The 15,063-nt window shown below is 31.9% G+C and overlaps 1 protein-coding gene across 1 annotated transcript; it reads left to right on the forward strand.

The window, feature by feature from the left end:
- Positions 1–553: 553 nt before the first annotated feature.
- Positions 554–8,909, forward strand: LOC100144773 (membrane alanyl aminopeptidase N). Its single transcript, NM_001126134.2, is given in 12 exon segments — positions 554–1,145; positions 1,340–1,495; positions 3,676–3,963; positions 4,040–4,220; positions 4,305–4,543; positions 4,686–4,869; positions 5,061–5,262; positions 5,332–5,609; positions 5,710–5,894; positions 5,973–6,143; positions 7,358–7,586; positions 8,396–8,909. Coding segments are annotated over 12 exon segments (2,922 nt in total). The 5' UTR covers positions 554–687; the 3' UTR covers positions 8,747–8,909.
- The last annotated feature ends 6,154 nt before the right edge of the window (positions 8,910–15,063 follow it).

Here is a 15,063-nt window from a genome sequence, read left to right on the forward strand (position 1 = left end):
ATATTGCCAATGCGTTCGCGTGGTTCCAAATTAAATTCGTTGTTGAGAAGACAACGTACCCGTATTTGTTGTCTCCGTCTTATTAACGAATAACATACCAAAATATAAGGTCAGCTGTTCTAATTTTGTGTTGTAAGCTTTAACATAGTAAATTTATCTGCTATGAAACTTAGAGGGTAAGAGCATTATCAGTGTTCTTTGATGAGGTTTTTTTAACGATAGTTTAAGTTTTAAACAAGTTGTGAGCATTTTTAATTTTTAATTATTAATATTTTACATAATCAAAACTTGGTTAAAAACTTAAACATCGTAAAATCCAACGAAAGAACACAAATAATGATCATACCTTTAAGTTTGATAATAGGTCAATTTACTTTAATATTAAGCTAGCAACACAAAATTGAAACTGCTGAATGCATATTTGCCATGTAGTCGTTTGTAAGACGGATACTACACATTATGACACGACGTCCTCTTAAAACGCCGCTATCGCACTCCACTCAAAAAGATAAGATAAAAGAGGCCACTACACGCAACGACAAAACATTGGTTGGGTGACTACGATTTGTGTTCATATTAGTTCAGGCCGTGGCCGAATCGTGTCTGGAGTTAACCTATGCAATATTCGTTACCATCGTCATTACTTGGGTTACGCAGAAATCATCATAGTTGTCGTTGTCGGAAATTATGTTCAAACTCGTCGCGGTCCTATCAGCGGCGCTGCTGTGCGCCCTGGTCCGTGGACAAGAAGATGCAGATGACAAGAAGATGGACGTATTCCGGTTGCCAGAAAATACGAGCCCCGAGTCGTACGATTTGTGGTTCGCTCCAAACATGAGTGACTGGACGTTCGAAGGCTGTGCCAAAATATTAGTGAATATTAACACTCCAGGCACCATCGCGGTGACGCTCAACCTAAACAACCTAACGGTGACTAACGTGTCGGCTACGGATGTCTTGAATAACCGGGACATGGTGGTTGCCGGGTTAGAGTACCAGACCAAAAACGAACAATTCGTAATCCGTTTTCAAAAGGCCGTACCCAAGGATAGACAGTTGCTAGTGACCATCAAATACAAAGGGTACATCCGGGACGATAATACAGGTCTATACAGGAGCTCTTATATTGAAGATGGAGTGACAAAGTGAGCACCTACTGATGTTGTTGTCCTTGTTATATTTATACTTCATATTATTATTATATTGACTGCGCACAAATTAAGACTGAAATTTGATTTTTTCGGAAAATACCTGCAAGTGACTTTCACACAATGACGAACTCTGAAGAGTAGTTTTTTTTTGTTGTCTTACGACTACATTGAGTCTGTCTTCCCAACAGGTGGTTGGCCGTGACGCAATTTGAACCGAGGTCCGCGAGGTTAGCGTTCCCGTGCTATGATGAACCTATGTACAAGGCCAAGTTTAACATAACGGTGGTGAAGCAAAATGGTCAGACGGTATTGTCCAATATGCCAATCCTAAAAATCGAAGAAGGGTAAGGACACTCTTATTGTATATCGAATGTGTATTTGTTATATGATATTACAATAATTTATAAATGTCAACACAATCAGTATATGAACCTTTATTAAATTCAAGACGTATTGAATAGTATTATGTTTTGAATTACAGATAAAATCTAAATTGGTTTTGTTTCAAAAAACGTGTCAAAAACACGACTCTATTATATGTGCTTACGTATTTTAATTATTTTTTCGAATTTAATTGGTATACAATAAAAAAATATCCTGAAGTGACTAGCATTCTATATGCGATAAACATGAAATACTAATATATTACTTTCAATCAGCGATGAATTATTCAACACAACAATTTTAAACACATTTACTGCCAAAAAATGATTTTTTTGATATACTCAGAAGTAGTTTTATTGAAAAAAATCACTTTCAAAACATACTTGAAAAACAAAAATGTATAGTGCATACGTGTACATACTACATACCACAGTATGGCGTCACGATTATAATTATCTACCAAAAGTTAATAGTCTCAACAATTTAATAAAAAGGTGTGACACCAATAATTATTATGCGGGGTACTTAATTATTGTTTATTTGCAAGATAGGTATTAGTATTATAGGCTGTATTAAAACGCAAAAGGTACTTGTGTGGTTTCCTCTAAAATCGGTTGGGTTTTCAAGTACACTATGATTAATATATGTGTTAAATGAAAAATATCTATCGAGTGCTTATGAGCTTATAATAATAATGTGATATTCAATTAACGTCGATTAATATTATTTAGATGTTTAGGCGAATGTATTAGTTTTTGTCAGGCGTATATCATAATAAATATACCTATATATACAATATACAGTGGCGTATACCTATTATTATGAATAAAAATAGACATGTAGGGCCGCACTATTAAGCAAATGAGAATAAAATATCAAATGGTAATCTAATAAAATATAATAAAATATAATATAACTATTACAATGTACACTACGTAATCTAACCTATCATTATAACAATATGTTTTTCAAATTCATAACGATTTAAAGTTTGTCCAAGTTTTTTTATATCACTCGATCCATGCTTATATTTGATTTTTGAGCATGTATAATAAATGGAGCTGATATTGGATAATTTTAAATTCACACAAAAATTTTAATGATACTAATATATTCAGTACACATCTTAATAATTTATAATTTAAACATAATATTGAATGATTCATTTTGCTGTACGTCCTGTGGTAATATATAATGTTTGTAATATATAATGTGATATTATAATATTAAACAGTAAAATAAACACTTTATAAATTTCATACTTTTATTTTATTTTAATTATTTTAAAAATTGGAAGTTGTAGTCAACGTAGGTAACTAGTCTATGTCAATTTGTTAAAGCCTTAAATGTAGTGTGTCACCTGTACATCTAGTAGAGGTACAGTTCATATAAAAAAAAACATATTTACGTTATTTCCGTTATTAATCAAACTAATGCCCTGCAGTGCCATTTTAAGTAATAAAGTAAAATTAGATATACCATAATGGTTTTGATCACCACTCTTGATGAATATATAATTTTATTATGTGACTTATTATTTTACACAATAATTAAATATTATACCAAGCAATTTTGGAAAAATGTATACATAAACAAATTTACTGTTAAAATATTCATCCTGAGGTAATAATTAGGTCAAATCAATTTTTAGGTACTCAATATTTTATATTTTCAAATAATTCTGATGAAAAATGTGGCACTGTATATTATTGAGATTACACATTAAGTATTATTAAGTGGTGTCGAATATTAATTAAATAATATCGACAATCGTGAATTTAGGTTAGCCTTGTAGTTTTGATACGATGTACTTTGTTTAGTTAACCTTAAAAGTTAAAAAGGTTCTTATGTAACCACAATAATATAAATTGAGGAAAGATGACGTGATATTTACATGCAATATTTGTACTAATACTTATCTGTTTAGAGATTTAGTTAAAAGTTATAACATTACTATAAAATATGAATGTGTACAAAAAATGTGCATTGTTGCCTGTTGGATAAGATTAAATTTAGAGCAATATTATTATTATTATTATCATATTTACCATATAGTGAAATTTATATTATGAACAATAAAGACTTAAGAATTTAATTGTAGTTGTATTTAAAAATAAAAATACAATAATTTGAATTTTAGTTCAAAAAACACCACTGTTTACTTCAAAGAAACTCCGCCGATGTCCACTTACTTGGCGGCCATTTATGTGGGTGAATTCGTGCCAAACAAAAATGATTCAAAAATAACAATTTATACATACAAAGGAAAGCAGGGTCAAACTGAATATGTAGCAACCGAAGCTCCAAAACACCTCAAAGTGCTGGAGGAGTACACGGGCATCAATTACATGCTTCCCAAAATGGATCTGTTGGCGATACCCGATTTCCGTGCCGGAGCCATGGAAAATTGGGGAATGAACACATACAAGTAAAGTGCAAATGAATGAACAAAGAGGAAGACGCTAATCAGTTACTAAAAAAATAATCCTATTGTTTTTGTACAGGGAGTACTTATTGTTGTTGTCAAATGATTCAAAAACGAAAATTAAAATCCAGTCGTCAGAAGTTGTGCAACACGAGTTCACACATCAGTGGTTCGGCAACCTGGTCACCTGCAAGTGGTGGGATTATTTATGGCTGAACGAGGGTTTCGCAGAATACTTCCAATACTTTGCAACCGGCATGGTAATGTACAAGTTATTAAATAACGCTCGTTTGATACATTTTTACAATGAAATGTTCAAATTTTTTTAACAATAATTGGTGTAGGTGAGGACTAGTTGGCCGATGGAAGAACTGTTCCTGATCGACCAGTTTCAGAATTCAATGGCATACGACCAGACTCCAAGACATCCCATAACCACATCTGTGAATACTCCCCAAGAGACTGTCGACATATTTGATGCCATAACGTATAGGAAGGCGGCGTCAGTTCTGAGAATGTTGAGATACACGGTGACCGAAAATCTGTTCCAATTGTCCCTTCAATATTATTTGAAACAATTCAGGTGAATAATTATAATATATGGTTTACTTCAGCACCTACGTTTTAGGTTAACAAAACATTTAATTTCATATTTATTGTATATTGTATATTGATAACTAACTGCAGTATTTGTAAAAAATAATTGTTGTATTAAATTATTATAGTTACAAAGCAGCGGATCCTACAAACCTGTTTTCAGCATTTGACAATGTGTTATACGACAAGGATTATGAAATTGGGAATGGATTGACAGTAAACGAATTCATGTCAAATTGGACGTTACAATCGGGATATCCGGTTCTGAATGTTACGAGAAATGCAACTACAAATACATTTTCAGTGACTCAAGTAATCAAACAATGATCATTATATTATATTATTAAAGATATTACAATTTATTTAAATATATATATAAATCAATACATTTATTCAATACAAAAATAATAATATTGTACTTAAAATTACCCGTGAATATTATTACGTCATATTCGTTTTTAGAAGATTTTTATAATTATATAAAATGTTTTTGTTTTATTTAGAGACAATTTTACGTGAATAAGACCGATACAACCATCAACGAGACGGCGGCATGGCACATTTGTCTCACGTACATAACCGATGTAAGCAAAAATTTCACTTACAACAGTAGTTCTTCCGTCTGGACAAACAAAGAATCGCCGTTGACCGTTTTCGAAGCCCCCGAAGATATTAATTGGTACCTGTTTAACCCAAAAGCAATCGGTAAGTGTTAACGTGATGCCTTCAAAGCTGAATAATAATCAATCTCAAACTGATCTGTCTATCTATCAGGTTTTTACAGAGTGAACTACGACGTCAACAACTGGATGGCGCTGATCAAGCAGCTGAACGAGACGCCCACCGATATCCATGTACTCAGCCGAGCTCAGCTGATAGACGACGCATTCAATTTGGCGAGGTCAGGCCAGTTGGACTATTCAGTGGCATTGCACTTGTCCAAATATCTGAAGTATGAAAACAACACTACACCGTGGTATTCGGCGATGAATGTCTTCTCGTACTTGTTAGAGCGCATGCCCCGTAGCGACGAAGGATACGAAGACTTCAAGGTATACACATATATTTTATTTTACTGGATATATAAGCTTTGTGCAATGGTAATGCACTAGTAGATATGTAATGATAACTTCAATTATACTTTGCGTTCAGTCTCACGTCAGCAGTTTGGCTGGGACCATATACAAAAAGCTAGAAGACCTCGTGTCGAGCGGCAACACTGAGTTTAAAGTGTTGAGTGCTTGGGAAACATTTTCAAGTTGGGCGTGTAGGTTGGAGAACAAATACTGTTTGACGAAAGCACAGGAATACTTCAATAAATGGCAAGCCGGAGAAAAGTCAGTAACCATATTATTATACTATATACTAGCACCACGATCATCCAAATACCCAACTTAAATAATTGTACCGTACAGAATACCTGCTGATATCAAGGACGCGGCTTTCTGCATCGGAGTGAAGAACAGCAACGGTTCATCGGTATTTAACAACATGTTAGCGTTGTATAATAGCACGAACTCAATTTCAGAAAAATCTTCAGCTGAGTCTGCTTTAGGATGTTCTACCAACAGGACACAATTGTCTGAGTATGTTATTTACTTAGTGCCATAAATTATTATTACCATTGAGTGACAAATAAGTAACGCTTGAAACTGCCTGTTTTACGTCTCAATGTAGTGCTCTGTTTCTATTTACATATTTCGAGTGACGTTTTACATCGATTTGTTACTTGTATCTACCTATATACACGTATTACGTGCCAAATTTACTTTTCTTATATCCAACTGTTCATGATTTATCAATATTTCAGTTTATAGACCAATATTGACCTAAATAATGATAATAATATTGAAAAATGAGAATAATATCTGTGGCGTTAATTGATTGTGTTTTATTTCACTTTCGTAGTGACAAACAAAATATTGTAAATTTACCATCTGTATATTTACTCGACTTCATTCGGGCTAAAATCAATTCATCTTTATATCGTTTTCCAACTTGAGTCTGTTGAAAGAAATAATACAAACACTATTACAATAATTCATTTTATAACTTTTCACTTCTTAATTCTGGACATATTTTTTTATGTAAGCACAAAAAAATGGAGACAGATTCAATGAATACTTAAAAGCCGACGTAAATCCAATATCGTTAAGATTGATATCTGTCTTTAGGTGTCTACATTTAAAATATGTACAAAATTAAGAAAACAAATCATAAAAGTAATTATTGTAGTTTTGTTCATAAGTATTAGATATTAATATTCGATTTATTAAAAAAATATTTATTTTGTAAATAATTTTAAATGCCTGTAATCTGTATCTCTACTAATATTTATAAAAATTATGATAGTAATGTAATTTGTAATCAATAGAAACCATTTTAATATACAAAAAAATATTCAATTTTCGACAACCAAAACAAAATTCATATATGAGCATTCTATAGCAACATATTATAGGGGTTTCAAGGAAATTATTGATATAGCTTTTATTAAAAACGTTCTAATAGTTTTTGAATCTATAGAGGGTAAACAAATAAAAAAAAACATTCATATATATATATAGGTAAACTGTATTTACAGTGGTTACCTAATTATTTATAATATGGGTGAAGTTATTATTGGTCATTTAAACAAAAATTATATACATTTTAAATATTGATCATAAATAGGTGTTCCAATGAAAAATCTAAGCGAGTTTTCCGATCATGTTGCGTACATTTTAATAGTATTGAATTTTAAATATTTTTTAATACCTATGTACCTACATGTATTTTGAGTGGTTATATTTGGTTTCAGATATATAAATCATATACTAGATGGACCCAACGGACTGATCAAATATAAAGACATGAGATCCGTCGTGTCTGCAATATCAGTGACTCCATTGGGTCTCGATGTGCTATACGAATTTATGTCAACCAACATAAACATAACTATGGACCAGCTACCTAATGGTGAAGATATAATTACCTTTATATATTCAACCCTTGCTTCCAAGGTGACAAACGACGATGAAATCGAAAAGGTGAGTCTTAAAAATCATAAAAATCTTATACAATAAACATAAGCACAAACATATTATGCACCGCAAGTTGATTTAAATTAATGATGTGCAACTTGTTAATGTCATATTATTATTGACGTGAAATATAATCAGGAAATCGTGTATCTAAACGGGTCTTAAATAAATCTAACAAGTCTGATCACCATTAAAAATTTCGTTGTAATGCGTACAAAAATATTGAATTCTTATCGTGAATTCTTTAGAATTATTTAATGTTCACTTTTTTAACGCGGCATGACTTACGCGGTGGTCTCGGCGTTGGGTAGACGGATATGACACATTATTGATTAATACATAATTGATGTAATTAGTATCTTTATTTTTATTGTTATTATTGGTTAATGGTTAGGCACATATTGTAAGACAGGTTAATGCATGGACAATAGTCTAATACAGGCAAGATTAAAATCAATAATTATATTTATACATATTATCGTGTATAGTGTTTGTCGTTTCCAGAATACCTAATAAGTCACTTGCGACTTACTAATCTGTGAGTCGAATGACGAGAAACAATTAACTAGCGACTAGTTCGTGTTTGCGGTCGGGTTGATAATGTGTCACTGTGACTCTTCCGCAACCTCCTCTGGTTATAATTAGGCATTCGGGGTACGGAGTCGGTATCGGTTGCCGAGGACTGTTGGTTGTGGTAAAATTAATATAGATATCGGTCAGTGGTAGACGTGAAGATAACAAACGACTGCAATCCGGGACCTGCATATCGATCTGTTCGTGTGCATATTTTGTTTAATATTTAATTATATTTTTAGATAAACAATTTTAAGAACAATTCCACTGTTCGAGCCTCTGTACGACCTATGTTTGAAAACTCGTACAAAGTGGTTGAATACAACTTGGAATGGTTCGACAGTTATTCTGTTGGCATTAACCAATGGACTTCAGCGTACGGAGAAAAAGAACCGCAGGATATTGAAATCACTACATTACCGCCTACGACGATCGCTGCAGGCACTACTACTGGTAGTACTAGTATGAATGTAACGGTTAAAATATCGACCACTACTCCAAAACCGTCGAGTGCAACTTTGAACGCGTACAGCAGTCTTGTGATTTTACAACTTACAGTCTTTACAGTACTGATAAAAACGTACTTTTTGTAAAATGTAATAAGAAAATCCTAATTTATGATTGAAGTGTATTAATATTGTATTAAAAGTTACGAAGATAATATTTATAATTATTATAAATATTTTTTAAACCTAAAAGGTATAAAATATGTTCAGCCAGTACAGTATAATGTTAAATAAATGTGATATGTATTGACTTGTGAAGTTCATTTCTTTGAAAGATTGCAGATTACTCCAATACGCATCAATCCTTTCTGAACAAGGAAGAGACGAAAAGTGGATAATAAACACTAATGTTGTAATAGTGCGCATAATAGTAAGCTCATATTATAGTAATTATAGAACATATATTTTATGAAAAATTGAACTTGTTCAGGAAATTACGGACAATTTTAAATTAGTATCTATTACGACTTTAATATTTGTTGTTCAGTATTTACTATCTATGCAATACTATGCATTTAATGGGAAAGTAAATTTGAATTACAATTTTTGTAATAACCTTTTAACTAATTTTATATTTTTATTTATATTGATATTATCGATCGTGCTAAATGCATTTCAATGGTAATCTAAACTAAAAAATAAACTATTTTCGTTCTCATTTAGTACATATTAGTGATTAATGTTTTAAATAAAATGATTGTTTGTAAAAATGTGTGGTTTATAAAAACAAATAACATAATATAAGAGATAGAAATAGCCTGTATTATTATTTATTATCTTTATAGCTTTAAATTAAAATACAAGATTTCTCTTCCCGAATGTTATGGATAAATCTACAAACGTACATTTATCTTCAAAATTACAATAATTTTAACATCTTAAATGAACAATATTCATTTTTCTTTTTAACTTTGATAATAACACCTAGTCAATGAATAGTGATTCAGACAAATAATTTAATATTTATTAAATATATGTAATAATATTATGAGTAACTATTGTAATTAATTTTTTTTTCGTTTTTTGGGTTGAAGCTTTGGCAACTGAGGCCATTAGCCTGTGGAACTGTGGGGGAGGGTACTGTAGGTTTTGAACGCGTGTGTGTTTGTTTTGGCAGAATTTTTAAGTGAGCACCCGTAGGTATTTGCCATGCCCGGATAGGGGATGGCGCCCTCTGTCTGCGGACACCATGACTGCCATAAGAAAAATTCCGCCCGTGGCCGAGTTCGAACCGGCAACGGTACGCGACGCAACCGACGCCTTAGTCCACTCGGCCACTCCGTCCCTCTATTGTAATTAATATTATCAACAAGATATTAACATTTCATTATTTTGTAAAATTATTTTTCAATGTATATATTTGGTCAGGTATATATAATATAATATAATATAATATAATAATATAATGATATATATTATATAGCTACCATTTGTAATCAACCGTCCAAGATTAAAATTAATTATTATTTTTTCATTCTATACGAATTTGTAAATAAAATATTAAAACTCATAACGTTTTATTTCATATAAGGTCACCATGAAAAAAGTACTTTGTAGTATACTTGGAACTAATCATAATATTATATTAAACTAAAAAGTGGGTTGGACTGATATGGGTAGAAGATATAATATAGGCACCATATGAATGAGGAAAAAGTGTTCATCGCATGTTTGGTGATAAGTATTTCAGCGCCTAAAGTTGGTTTTATGCGATATGGGAAGATATTATTTACTATTTGTAACTGCAACATAGTCGGCGGCCGTCCTAGTCTAAATCACTCATATCCGGACAAGGATTAATAGAATATATATTTAGGGGATATGTTTCATTTTTACACACATATTTATATTTTCATGAAGAGAATTCCACCACGTCAAAACAAAAATCACTAGTAGTAACGGAGGATTTTCGAGATATTTTTAAGTTAAAACAAAATTTTTAGGAAAAAAAATATTTCATTTCAAATGTACAGCGGAAACTTTACGCAGAAAGTACTTCCATGTTATCTATCCTTACTGCTGCAGGTAAATAAAATAACCGAATTATCGTTACTTGAAAACAAAATGTATTACCTGTATACGACAATGTTTATTTCATTTTTAAAAGTAGGTATAATGCTTTTTCCGTACATAATATATGGAACGTGGATCAATTTCAACTCTTCATTTTCCATGTTCTCAGCAACATCAGTATTCTTTAACTCTTGGGAAACCACAAGTGAAAATAATCGTTATGCTTTACGAGTATACGAGTCCCTGTCTCATGTGGGACCGACCTAAAATATACAGATGACAGCGTGTATGTCACCTTGGTGATTCGCTCTGTTCACTAAAAACTGTACCTACAAGCTGGTTTTCATTGTTTACTATTTGTGCTCGAATGAGATGTCCCACATTTTAGAAATATATATTAGTATGTGCGCAAACGAGTCTTCAATGATATTTCGATAATAAAACTCATGTTGGTGTTTATTCTATGAGATGAAAATATCGAAAACACTTGGATTAGCGGAAGAGGTACAGCTGAGCAATATCGAAAATGGTTCAGTGATACCTACCTAGTACCTAGGTACCAGTTATGTAGTATTAACATAATGTATGAAATATGAATTTCACATAAGAAGCTAAATTAAAATTGCTCTTTCTTTAGAGTAGTGTGAATAAATGTATAATAATTTGTCATATTTAAGTTGTGTACATTTTATGTACTGTGTGAATCTTATGCTAGAATGTAAAATAAAAAATTCACTAAACACATTTTTTACCACAGTATCCATTCACAGTAAGTTAATTTTATCTAATGTAAGTTAAATAAAATGTTTACTTTATATACGTTGTTAATTAAATAATAATCACGCGGCGTTATGTGTAGGCTAAATAAGTACACCATGGTCGTGCGGTCGGTTTTCCGGTTCTTCGTATAGTATTCAGTATGATAATACACAACGTATTCAATTATTTTATGATCGTACGCAATTATGGATACCACCACGTACACTGAATACGCGAGTCAAGTTTACAGTATTTTATAAGTTTATTATGGTTTGTCAAATTAATTGTGTTTGCTTTGAGTGATTTAGTATAAATTAAGTGAAAATAGTATATCGCATATAATTATATAAGGTATCAACATATTTTTAGTAATTAGTAATTATTGCAATTTAATAGATGATTACGGTAACTGATAAGTGATAACGAAATAATTACATTATTTTTGAAAGGTGAATGTAATTTAAATTATATTTTATAGTTATAAAATACTTTTATTGTTACATAATATGCTGTATCCAGCATTTATAAATTATACTGAACTTTATCATTTTAACGTATTTATAATAGCTACTACTAGCTTAAAACCACTTTTGGCCGCACTTTATAAATGTTCCAAAAACTAATAAATTAAGATCGTACAAGGGGATTTGTAGTAAATCAATACTTTCAGAAGCAGCTATATTCCTGATTTATATTGTGTACATTAAAAAAAATGTCCTTGTGCATTCATCAACTTCTGAAGACATTTTTTCTATTGTTTTATAAAAAAAATTATGATATTTATATGATATCTACAGATTTTCAGTTTTCTTCCGTATTCATAAAAAGTACACAAAGAATTGCCATTAAAAATTTACTGATAAGATATTTCTATGGTAAATAAAAACTTTTTCAACCTGTTACGCGATAAAATTAAATCAAACCGTAACTTCAAGTTAATTATATTATCAGCTATGGTTGCTAGTTAATTTACGTTCATTATTGCAATTTTAGGACTATTAATTAAAAATGTATAAAAATAAAATTATACCGTTGAAAATTAGAACGGCATATGTTTGACAGCATATGAGAAAAATGTTTTAATTTAAATTTGAGTTATACCTAACATAGAAAATAAGAATAGTAATTTGTCTGAAAGCATATGGGGGAAAATGTTTTTATGATATTATTAAGTATTGTAATAAATTATTTTCGTTGTAGACTATTACCTGTCCCCATAAAATAGCTTTAAGCTTGTGTTGGATAAGGAAGGGAATGTACAAAATACTTATAAAAAATAAATATATTTAAAATTGAATTTATAATAATAATATATTCTCTAAATATGTTTATATTGTAATCTTCTATTATTATTATTATTTTTGAATATATTGATTAAAATTATTTCATATTTTCAGGAATAGTTATATCGTGATACAAAAAACTACATCGTCTACTTATTTCAGTTAGGTAGTATAATATTTATGTATTAACTTATGATTCTTCTTCATGAATCGTGATTTTATTATTACCTGCAAGACAGTACCTACGCTTAAAATAAAATATAAGTTGAACACATTCAAAATTGTATATGTTAGATCGAATTTAGGTATCTTCGGTGCTTTTATGCGAATATTTTACGTGGAAGTGCTAAAAGCAACAAACAGGGACGTGAAATCCTAACAAACCCGGTTCAACATAAAGGAATGTTTCTATAAACGTTTACACAATGAGATTTAGTACACTTAAAAAAAACAATGATTATACCCTGACTTTGTGAAATTTAAAAAAAATAAATAAATTAACCATTTAAAAAATGTAATAACCCATTCTGCCATTCGGAAAGAAAAATACTCGACAATGTAGGCCACGACGGTATTATTACATTGTTGTCACAAAACGAGAACAATATATTAATATATTAATGTATTATTACCAATATGTATCGTAACACAATTAGTTCACAATATTGTAAAACGTATTTCGTATTCGTTAAGGTGTTTAATTACACAATGTGGTAGATATTATAATACTAACAGTGGTGGGTTTAAAACCGTCGGCGGGGTAGAGGCTACCATTTGTGAAATTCAAATCCATTTGCATATATCGGAGAAAGTGCGACGTATTCCTATATACGTAATAATAATAATATAATATGTATAAATTATACACGTGCATACGCGGCTCGTTGATATTTGATAAGCAACTGCTATGTTAGGTATATATTATATTATTTTACAGAGGTCCGCCGTACCTTAAATTATCTGCGATGACGTTTCGTTTATGTTTACTCAACATAAACACATCGATAATATTAATTAATGAGCCACTATAATAGGTACGGGTACGACGGTACGTATTATGATCATCACCTACCTGGATCGCAAAACACGCGTCAACTAGGTGTAACAATAATAATGTGTTATTATAACATAAGTGTTTAAATTGCTTATAATAAGTGAGTGACTCGTTGTTGTGATGTCGATTATACTATATGATATCGTTGTATGATATGTTATACAAGTATAAAATAATAAATACCTAATAATATTATATAGGCATAGATATAATACAAGTCATGTGGTATTGGAGTGTATTAGTATTATTATTTTTACTATTTTTTTTTAAGTACCATAAATTGTACTGACATAATAATTTGGTGGTTATTATAATATACTCACTGTTTCGTTGGTTTTTGTGAGGCCGTCGATGTTTCCGGTCGGACGACGACAATACACGCGACTGCTGTGACGGACGGCAAAATAATAATTTTGATAAAAACTACGACAGATCGCTGTCCACCGTATATATTAGTACAGATGGTCTTTTGGTCGTGGTTGTCGCAATTTTGTCGTCATGTATGCTCGTGCGCAAATTATAATGTAATAATTATGTATAACTACGCTCGAGTATTTTACTACTCCAGCGGAAGGGCGAACGTGGGGGTTGTAACGCACTGTAGGACCGCTCTGACGCGGACGTGGTCGGCGACTGCGATGTACGGAGCCCTGGAAAAGCGAGAAATTTACCGCTACACCCTCGCTAGCCATCCGCGACGCAACCCCCCTCGGTGCGCCACGGTCACCCCCTACCGCCAACCATCACCGACGCCATGAACCTATCTACCACGGCCGCACCTCATCACCACTCGTTTTGGTTTTCCGCCTCTGCCACCGCCGCCGTCACTCCGCCGACCAACTGCTCCACAGACCACATCCTTTCTCGTACACACACACACACACACACACACACACACACACACTCACAGATATAATACGCACGTGATCCGAATGTTTTTTGGGTCAAACCGATCTTTTAAGCCTATAGCAGAAGATAAATTGAGACGAGATTAGCTGTCATCTCTTATACTCTGCAGCGGTTTCGAAATTGTTTTATTATTATTTATTTATTATTATTATTTTTAAGAGAAAACTACGGAGCAACGCAAATATTGAAAAGTTAAACTTCAGCTGTCTCGCTCCGCCCAATATATCTATCGCCGTCACCATCACCACCTTGATACCAAATATTAACTTGTCCCGAAAATCCTATACATCAAAAACTTTCATTTTCTTACGCTCCCCTTATCCTTCCGCCTCTGTTTTCGTCATGATCACTATGTACGTTTCTCGTAAATATTTGTTACTTGATAT

The sequence above is a fragment of the Acyrthosiphon pisum genome, chromosome A1, assembly GCF_005508785.2.
Source record: "Acyrthosiphon pisum isolate AL4f chromosome A1, pea_aphid_22Mar2018_4r6ur, whole genome shotgun sequence".
Classification (NCBI taxonomy): Eukaryota; Metazoa; Arthropoda; class Insecta; order Hemiptera; family Aphididae; genus Acyrthosiphon; species Acyrthosiphon pisum.